This window comes from Crocodylus porosus, unplaced genomic scaffold, assembly GCF_001723895.1.
Source record: "Crocodylus porosus isolate Cpor-Errol unplaced genomic scaffold, CroPor_comp1, whole genome shotgun sequence".
NCBI classification, from domain to species: Eukaryota; Metazoa; Chordata; order Crocodylia; family Crocodylidae; genus Crocodylus; species Crocodylus porosus.
In genome coordinates this window covers 15,370,854-15,379,759 of record NW_017728923.1, presented here as the reverse complement: position 1 = coordinate 15,379,759, position 8,906 = coordinate 15,370,854, and the positions used below count along the sequence as shown (strand labels likewise).

The window sequence follows — 8,906 nt, the reverse complement described above, 5'->3', positions numbered from 1 at the left end:
TTTATAAAGGCCCAGCCCTGCCCACTTCCGGCCACATGACCTGCCTGGTTGCCCCAGCAACCAGCACCTGGGCTGCCCTGGTGATTGGCAGCTCTTTAACCCTATATTAGTCACAGGACACCTCCTTGATCCTGTGACGTATATTCAGCAGATCCTGTTAAGGTAACTAAACTTTTTTTAGTGCTAAGGAGCTGCCATGCAGTTGCAGTTCAAGGAGAGCGGTGTTCAAGGTACAGGGGAGTCTGGGAGGCTGGTGTTAGTTGCAAGGACTAGGTTGTTAGGTCGCAGGGTCCATTGCTCAGAGGTGGTGCTAGACAAGGGACCTATGCACTATGAGTGAGCCTAAAGACCTCAAACTTGACGCAATGCTTGACTCCTGTTGGACTCCAGGGCACATGAGATCCTGTGAGCCTTACATAGCACATGAGATCCTGTGAGGTAAGCCCTTAATAATTTGGGGACTGTTAGCCGGAAGAACTCTATCCACCTCAGTGTGTGTAACACTCCACAATACTTGCCTCTTAATAACCAACTTCAGTGTGTCTAGATTCCATATTAAAAAGAAAAAGAAAATAAGAAGAATTTAGTTACCTTCACAGGATCAGCTGAATCTACAAAATAATTCTAGAATCCAGCTGCTGAAGGTGCTCAAGAACTCCATAGGGAATAGTAGGATTCCACATCCTATAAGAGAAATTGGGAAAGTAAATAAAAATTAGAAGATTTTTTTTTTTTTTAATACGATAAGTTTCTTATACTATTTTTATGCAGGAATTGCCTTTAAGATAGTTACATTTCTTCCCTAGGTGTCCTAGGGCTGGCCAGTCATTGGCCCACTCACTTGTCTCTGGGCTAACCACCCACCTTCCTCATCCGCCATACCTTGATGATAATTATTAACAGATGTCGATCAGGTGGAAGGCTGCCCATGTACTTGCCCTGATGCCAAGGGCTCCGACCTTCCCTATACCATGTCCCATGCCTCGCAAATGGCATTCATGGCCTAACACCCAGCCTTACTTGTTTGGCCTGACACCCAGCCTATAAGCCCGTGCCCACACACTGCAACTTGCACTCCCCATTAGAGCCTGTAATCTGTGCCCTCACACTGAGCTCTTATTCTATCAACTGGGGCTCCAAGCCCCCACCTACTCAGCTCAGGACTCCCAGCCCCTACCAACCCAACTAAAAGCTCCTATCCCAACTTCAGACGCTCATGGCCCTTTCACACCCCCACACTGGCGTGTCACAATCTCCTGGAGCCTCACACCCAGCTCCATTATAGCAGCCTCAGAGCTCGTTGAAAACTGAGGATGGGAAACAAGCAAATAGCTCTCTGTGCCTTAGACCTCCTACCAAATACACTGATCCTGATGGTTTTCTAGAGCTGAACTCCAATATTGGTCATTGTAAGAAGGCTGTCTGCACTTTCAGAAGGAGTAGGGGTCCCTTTTGTAGAAGTCCAGTTATGTAGGAGCTAATGATGGAGGAATCCCACTGTCAATTAAAAACCCAGAGCAGAGATCTGTGATCTGGGGGAAGGAGCAGTTCCTGGCCAGGAGGTGGACTGGAACCCAGATAAGCTTGCTATCATGAGAGGCCATGCTTCACTACTGGGCTGGTGTTAAAGGCTCATCCTATTGCCCAGAGAAGGACTAAACGTTTTATTATTGTTGGTTTATTTGTTCACTGGTACAAGGTCTATGTGTGTTTAGAGAACTGGCTGAGGATCTCCCACAAAAGTAAAGTCAGACTGTAAGGCAGCAAAGAGTGGACAGCATACCCTAATGCCAGAGTAGGAAGCCAATAGTATTCACTGAGATGTTCGGGTTTTTTTTTAAAGAATCTTAGAGAAGTGACTAGACAGTGTTATCCCTGAAGTGCAATTGTACTAGACGGTTTTTAAGAAAAAAATCCTTCTGTATTTCTACAGGATTTTAATACAGTTCCTATAGACCTTGACAAAATTCAACCCTAGCAAGAATTTAATAAATCCCCATTAAATTCTATAGCTGTAGCCCATAACAGCAAATTACTCCCTGTTCTAGTGATCTCATAGAGGGGAGAGCACTGTGGCTCACTCCAAGAGTGAAAGCTCATAACAATAGGGCAAAGACAAAGCACTTGAGAGGTAACTTATATTGCAACTGTACAACTAACTCTGGTTAATTTGCCATTATTCTAATTCCATGCCAGTCTCCTGTGCTATACACAAGGATGTTGCCGTTACACTTTCATTGGTTGGGAAGAGCCCTGTACAACAGGATTCCTCTAAAATGCATAGAAAGTGGGGTCATGTATCCCTCCAGATCCTTCCTCCCAGATCCTTCACACATACCCCCAGAGCAGGCCAGGCACACTGTAGAAGACTATGCTTTGGAAAGTGTCACAAATTTGCCTTTATCACAGAAGGGTTAATGTCAGCTGAGAGCTGAGTTCAGTGATGAGTTTTTTTGTCAAGTCAGCTGTTTTTGTATTGGGTTTTTTTTGTTTGTTTCTTGTTGCAAACCCAACCAGTCCAGCCCACAGCAGGAAACCCAGCCTAGTTTAATGTTTTAATATGTAAGCACAAGCTAAGGACTTACGCCAGGCTCTTCATGTGGGGACATTTTCTCAGGCTGCCACTCAGTCTCTGGGCACCAGTGTCTGTTATCTTGTTATACTGAACACTGAGGAAAACAAATATTTGCTGGTTGTTAGACTAAGGTTCGCCATGCATTGGAGTAATCAACCATCACTGAGAAAGAGAGGGCATATGTTTATAAAACCTGGTCCCACAGGGAGTACTGGGGTGGCCTTTGAGCCTGCCATTAAGACAGTCTCTTCACTGATCACTCTTTCAAACCATCCAAGATTTTCAGTCTGCCGTTACTTCATTTTCCCCCAGTGTAGGCTGCACTTTATTTTCTGCCAAGCACTGCTCCTCCAAAGTTTGCCTGTGGAGGTCGTATTCCTACTCCAAAAGTAGCTTCCCTTTTTCAGAGGTGTAACAGGGCAGGTCAGTATACTGGAAAGCAATGGCTCTTGGCTGTTGGTGGTAGTGATGTGGCCAGCCAAAAGTGGTGGCAGCTGTTATTTTTGCACATTGATAATACACCGGTGTTGACAGTGGGGGACACAACTCCATGCCACTGTTGCCACCTCTGCCCCTGCTGCTGCCCCACCATCAGTGCAGAAATCTGCCACTTCCACATGTTGCCTATGTTTTTGCACTCTGCTAAGTTGGTGCCTGGGGCTGCTTTGCTAGTCATTCTGTCTTAGTTATGTATTACCTTTTTTTCTTGCTTTTAGGGACTTAGTACTGGTATTAGGTATGGGACCAGTTCTTGATTCTTTTCAAGAATCAGGGTGGCCAAGAAGGTGTGGTCAACAAATTGTTAGGATTGAAAGCTATCTACTGATTTATCCCTTAAGTCTACAGGTTACTGATGGTCCAGGTGTGGCTTCTGAATTCCATAAAGCCCATCGCCTCAGATCTTTCCAGTTGTTTATGGGATGCCAGACCAATTAGCAGCTGTCTGTCAAGTAATACCTGGGCCACCACCTACAGTGCTAGAAATGCTGCAACCTGCCTCCCAGGCTGCTTGTACATGTGACAATGTCATGATGTACATATGACAAAAATACCCTTTGTGTAGCTTAATGGCATTACACGTACTGGAGTTTTGTGGGTTTTAAATGAGTTTGCACCGCTGCAAAGTAAACTACATCCTGATGGCTTGCCCCTAGGGCAGTACAGGAAGGTGGCAGGAGGGTAGCTGGGTTTGCTCGTGACCAGAGAAGGCAGCGGGGATGGTGCACAGGGCACTGGAAGCCTGGACAGGCTGCTAGCTGGCAGGGTGCTGTCCCAGCTCAGAGGTGCCAGATTCAATGCTTCCCCAAGCCCACCTGGGCTTTCAGTGCCTCAGGTACCATCCCCACTGCCAGCAAACCTAGTTTCCCTCCTGCTGCCCCAGGGGCAAGCCAGCCCAGTCCCGGGTGGCCCCAGGCATCCTGCCAGCCACAGGAGTCTGCTGAAGGTAGAAGCAGTGAGAGATCTGATCCCTTTTTTTTTTTTTTTTTGGCAGAGCCTGCCCACCTCTCCCAAAGCTGGGGTGTGAGCTGACAGATCAATGGTATAGATTAATGGTCCCCCAGCTGCAGGAGAGGTAGACAGACTGCCAAAAAAAAAAAGGATCAGGCCCCTTGCTGCTTCTGCCTTCAGCAGGCACCTGCAGCAACCAGGACAACCACATATATACAGCGATGGAAACTGAAAGGGTGAGGTTGCAATTAAAACTCACCATTTCAAATTAGGGTGCATAAAATGCAACCTGAAGGACTAAAACCCTGTCATGTGTATAAGCGCCCCCAAGTACTAGTTAGATACCCAAAGGTGTTAGTTTGTATGATCTAGTGAGACTGAAGAGCTTCTGATTAATCCCAGCTTTGAAACCAACTGTCTGTGGTATTAGGCAAGTCACTCAGTCTTCTCTGAGTTGGTGCTTATTCCTGCTGCAGGGTTAGAGGGTAACGATAAAATACCTGTCTATACAAGCAGGTGTATACTATCCATTTCCCTTTGTTCTTTCTGAAGATATCATACTCACTCTAGCACCCTTAAGGATGCCATTGCAGGAAGTACTTTTGCAATATTTTCTGCTCCAGCATCACAAATACTGTTGTTATACAAACTAGAGAAAACAAAAACAGCATGATCAAAATTAAAGAATGCAAGAGATGAAGTAGTAAGTGGAAATAAGCATTATTCTTGCTTATTTTCAGCCTAAGTTTAAATGTTAGCTCCAATATATTTTAAATTTCAAATTACTTGCATATTTAATGCAATATATTCCCCTTGTTCAGTTTACATATACAAATAAAAACTAGGATTAGATATTGATAGGGAAAATGAACATCCTTGGCTATGTTATATGGGAATTTAAAAAACATCAGGAGGATCAATATTCAGGATTCTGGGCACAAGTGGGTTAGGAAGAAGCTTCCCATGAGCAAGTTATTTCATAGTAGTACTGTAGGATAGCTTGCTTGGTCCTAGGGTATTATCTTGGCCATTTTCAGGAAGAATATAGAAGTAGATGGACCACTACTGCATGCCAGGTGTTCAAATACCTCTAAGTTAGGAGTAATTTAATAATCATGCAATGATTATTCTATATAAGTATAACCCTGCAATACACCAGGGCCCTGGACAGGCGTTCCATAGGTTCATTTACTGATAAGTGGAATTCTGTCTAGAGTTCAAAAGGAGTTCTCAGTACACGTTATTGTAGTGTGTATCTCTCTACTAGATTATATATCTATTTTTTAAAGAGAGAAGATCTGGAATTGCTGGAATGTCTGAAATATCACAATAAAGGACTTAGTCTCACAGCTTTTACCAGCCAGATGACTAGGGGCTGCAGGACCAAGCCCATAACTGATTTACTGCAGTATGTGGATATTATTTATTTCTTGTACAGTAATTAACTTCTCAACTAAGGTATAGCGGCACTTTATAGAAAGCAGTTCAAAAGAATACATATACTCACCTAAGTGTCTTTAATGAAGATAAGGAAGGAAGAGCTGTAGCTAGTTTCTCCGCACCCAAATCTGTTATTTCATTCTGTGATAAACTGTAACAAATCAGATGTTCTTGTTAATGGAATCTATTTAAACTAGTTTATTATGAAGTTGCATGTTGCATGTGACTCTGTAGGACATATCTGAGGCTGTGATGCAATGTGAAAATGTCTGCCTAGATAGAACCACCTCTACTCTGTGATATCTTCCAGATCAAGGTAATTTAAAATTAAAGTGTACTTTGATATTATAGATGGCCAGATTACCCTAGTAAATTTGGAGCAATTCCACAAAAATTAGGTCTGTAGCCAGTTTTTCTAAAAGCAGATAAAGCAGCTAAAGAATTTCATGCTGAAATACAAAAACCAAAAAACATTAGTTGTTTAAGGTAACTAAATTAACTAATACTGTCTTGCCAGTTTGGCTAGACTGTGCCATCCATTCTTACTCGAGTACACACTGAGCATCAGGGATTTTTCATACCTAAACAATGGCAGGATCAGATATTAAAATGATTTCTCTTGATATTTCATGTGTACTTTGGAGTTTTTAAAGAATTGATTCAGTTTGTACAGGACAGCTTGGTAAATACTAACTGCTTGACTGAAGGGGAATTAGAAAGGCTTAATGCACAATCAATCCTTGGTGCCACAGGATTTACTTCTTTCTCTCCACTGGTTTTTGGAACTGTTAATCTTGCAACTTACTTCAATACTTCCAATGATGTCAGCTGAGAAAATACTTGAGAGAGATTTTTTACGCCTTCATCTCCTATTCCATTTTCACTTAGAGCATCCAAGCTGCCAAAAATCACAGAGCGTGAATTAGATTTCCCTTTGTATTACTTTTGGTTAATCATTTATCTCAGAGATCTTCCCATAGATTTCAACAGTTTATTTCAAGTGGGCTCAATCAGGTAAGAGCAACTATCCACATTCCAGCTTCCCTAATAAGCTGCTCCGTGTTTCCCCAACTCAGAGCCTAAGAGGATTTTGAGCAGAACTGCTTGACCCACTTCTTTTGATATGTAAATGGAAGAACTTTATGCCCCACTTACACTATAAAATGAACATTGTTAAAAACAGTTATGAAATAGCTGTGCCCCAGCTGTGCTGTAACAAGATTCTTGGCTGTGCGTACAAAAGAAAAACCATGTTAAAACTCATCTAGAGGGCTAAAGCAGATCACTGATATTTCCTAATACATCCTCTTTGGCCTAGGAAGTTTAGCCTATATCAATATGACCCAAGACTGAACCTGGAAGTGCTTAGAAAAATTAGCCATGGTACTCCTGCCTTTGCCCAAGCCCACATATTAGACAGTATAGGAGGTTTGAAAGTGGGTTGGAGTGTCTCTGTGTGCATGCCCCAGCAGGGAGAACCTGAGCACAGTGCTGGGACTCACACCCAGGACTACTCCAAGCCACTAAAGCCCATTCCCAAGCCATCTATGCTGTCTAATTTGTGTGTATGAGTGAACACAGAATAAGTGTGGTTCATTTGTTGGCCATGCACCTGAACTAATGCCTGAGGACACATACACATAGTCTTCGGAGTCTGGATTAAAGGCCAGATTTACTCCTAATTCTGCAGACCATGTACTACCTTTTTTCCTTGCTTTTTGGGACTAAGTACTGGTATTAGGTATGGGACTAATTTTAATCCTGACTCACAAGACAATGTGTAAAAATCCATGGGGAAGGGGCTAATTTTTGCGATGTGCTGTCATTCTTTTTCAGCTTCAGTAGCCACTGGTAAGATATAATAAAGGACATAATGAGCCCCTGTACTGAGCTAGGGTCTGCATAGAGCTCAATTGTGAGTACACCTGGTACTAAACCACACTTTATGTCACCCAGTGAGATACTTCACAAAGAGTAACACTGGGGCTGAGATAGCTTATGGATCTTGCTCAAAAGATATAGTAGGTCCTGTGTGGCAGTGGCAGGGACAGAACTGAGAGGCCTTGACATCTTGTTTGTTACTTTATTGGAAGCTGCTTGCCATCAAGTTTCACTGAGCACCACACAAGGACATTTGGGGGAAAACAGTACTCACTCTAGCTGCTGAAGAGATGGAAGTGACACGAGAATTTCAACAAGCCTTAAGAATCCCCGAGGACCACATGCTGGACCCAGCCTATGAGAAAAAAGTTACAATCTTTTTATAGTACATAAACAGCACAAGAATAGATCAAATGTGTGCAGCAAGGAGCAAAGAATCGTGAGCTCTCTGTTGCATTGCCTCAGCCTCACTGAAATTCTTCACGTAGTACTATAATATGACCATAAGGCTAAGTACAGACATTTGGGGGCATTAGGAAGTGGTTAAATTGTTTCAAAATGGCTGCACAATATCAGCTAAGTCAGGATGAGGATGGGGGGTGGGGGTTGGGGGTCAGTCCAGGGGCGGAGGGCTGGTGTGACCCAAGGTTTGGATGAGTGGGACAGGCATGATCCGTGGGTGCAGTAGGGTTTCTTCCCAGCAAATCTATACCCTTATCCCTCTGGGCTCGCCCCCCCACTGGGATTTATTTGCTCAGCTCTGGCATGTTGGCTCCAGCAAATGCTGACAAAAGTGGCTGCACCCAGAACAGCTTGTGGGATGGGGGTTGAGAGGGTTGCCTGGTTGTGTGGAGGATGGGGAGCAAAGGGCTGAGGGGGACAAAAGTAGCCCTGTGGGGGGGGTGGAGGAAGGGGAGGGGTGAAAAGAACATCCCTAGGGAAAGTGTACAGAAGGTCCATGCACCAGCTTGACCTAGATTGAATAAGTTTGATATTATGTAGATCCAGGTTTATCTTAAGCCAGGTTCTCAACTTTTTAGACCAGTTTGTGCACGTGGAACTTCTCAGCTACAGGTTTAGGCTGATTGCCAGTCACTGAGATGGAGTCTGTAAGTGTAAGGTCAATACCAAGACAAGCTAAGTTTTAATTGGGTGGCTATTTAGAACATGATTTAACTTCCCCAAATGTCTGTACTTAGTTTCAAAGTAAACATCTGAATGCAAATACCAGCTGCATTTGGAGGCCATCTGGAGCTAGTACAACAATATCAATTTGAAGGGTAAGTTAATTCATTCTAATTCATTCTTACCAAACTTACCTCAGAGAGGGTGAAGCAAACATGTTTTAATCTGAAGATATACAGTGACACCCTGTATCAGCCCCCCTACCTTCTCTCCAGCTCAGGCCAGAAAACCCTCAGCCTGCAGCTCACTCCCCTCCCCTTTCCCCCCACTCCCTTCCTGCAGACAGCACTGGAGCTTGGAGGAGGGGTAAGAGGCCACAGGCAGGCTCCTTGGGCTTGACTGGCTCCAAAGTGGAGCCTGATACCTGCGCCCCCGC

General features: G+C 43.8%; 1 protein-coding gene across 1 annotated transcript in view; it reads right to left on the bottom strand.

Moving 5' to 3' along the window:
• Positions 1-8,906, bottom strand: part of CIITA (class II major histocompatibility complex transactivator) — a 58,563-nt gene that overhangs the window by 6,012 nt on the left and 43,645 nt on the right. Inside the window, exons 18-19 of the mRNA XM_019540104.1 lie at positions 2,586-2,669; positions 592-684 (exon numbers count right to left, since the gene is read on the bottom strand). Of these exons, the coding sequence (XP_019395649.1) occupies positions 612-684; positions 2,586-2,669 (157 nt within the window). The 3' untranslated portion in view covers positions 592-611. The remainder of the gene's footprint in view (positions 1-591; positions 685-2,585; positions 2,670-8,906) is intronic.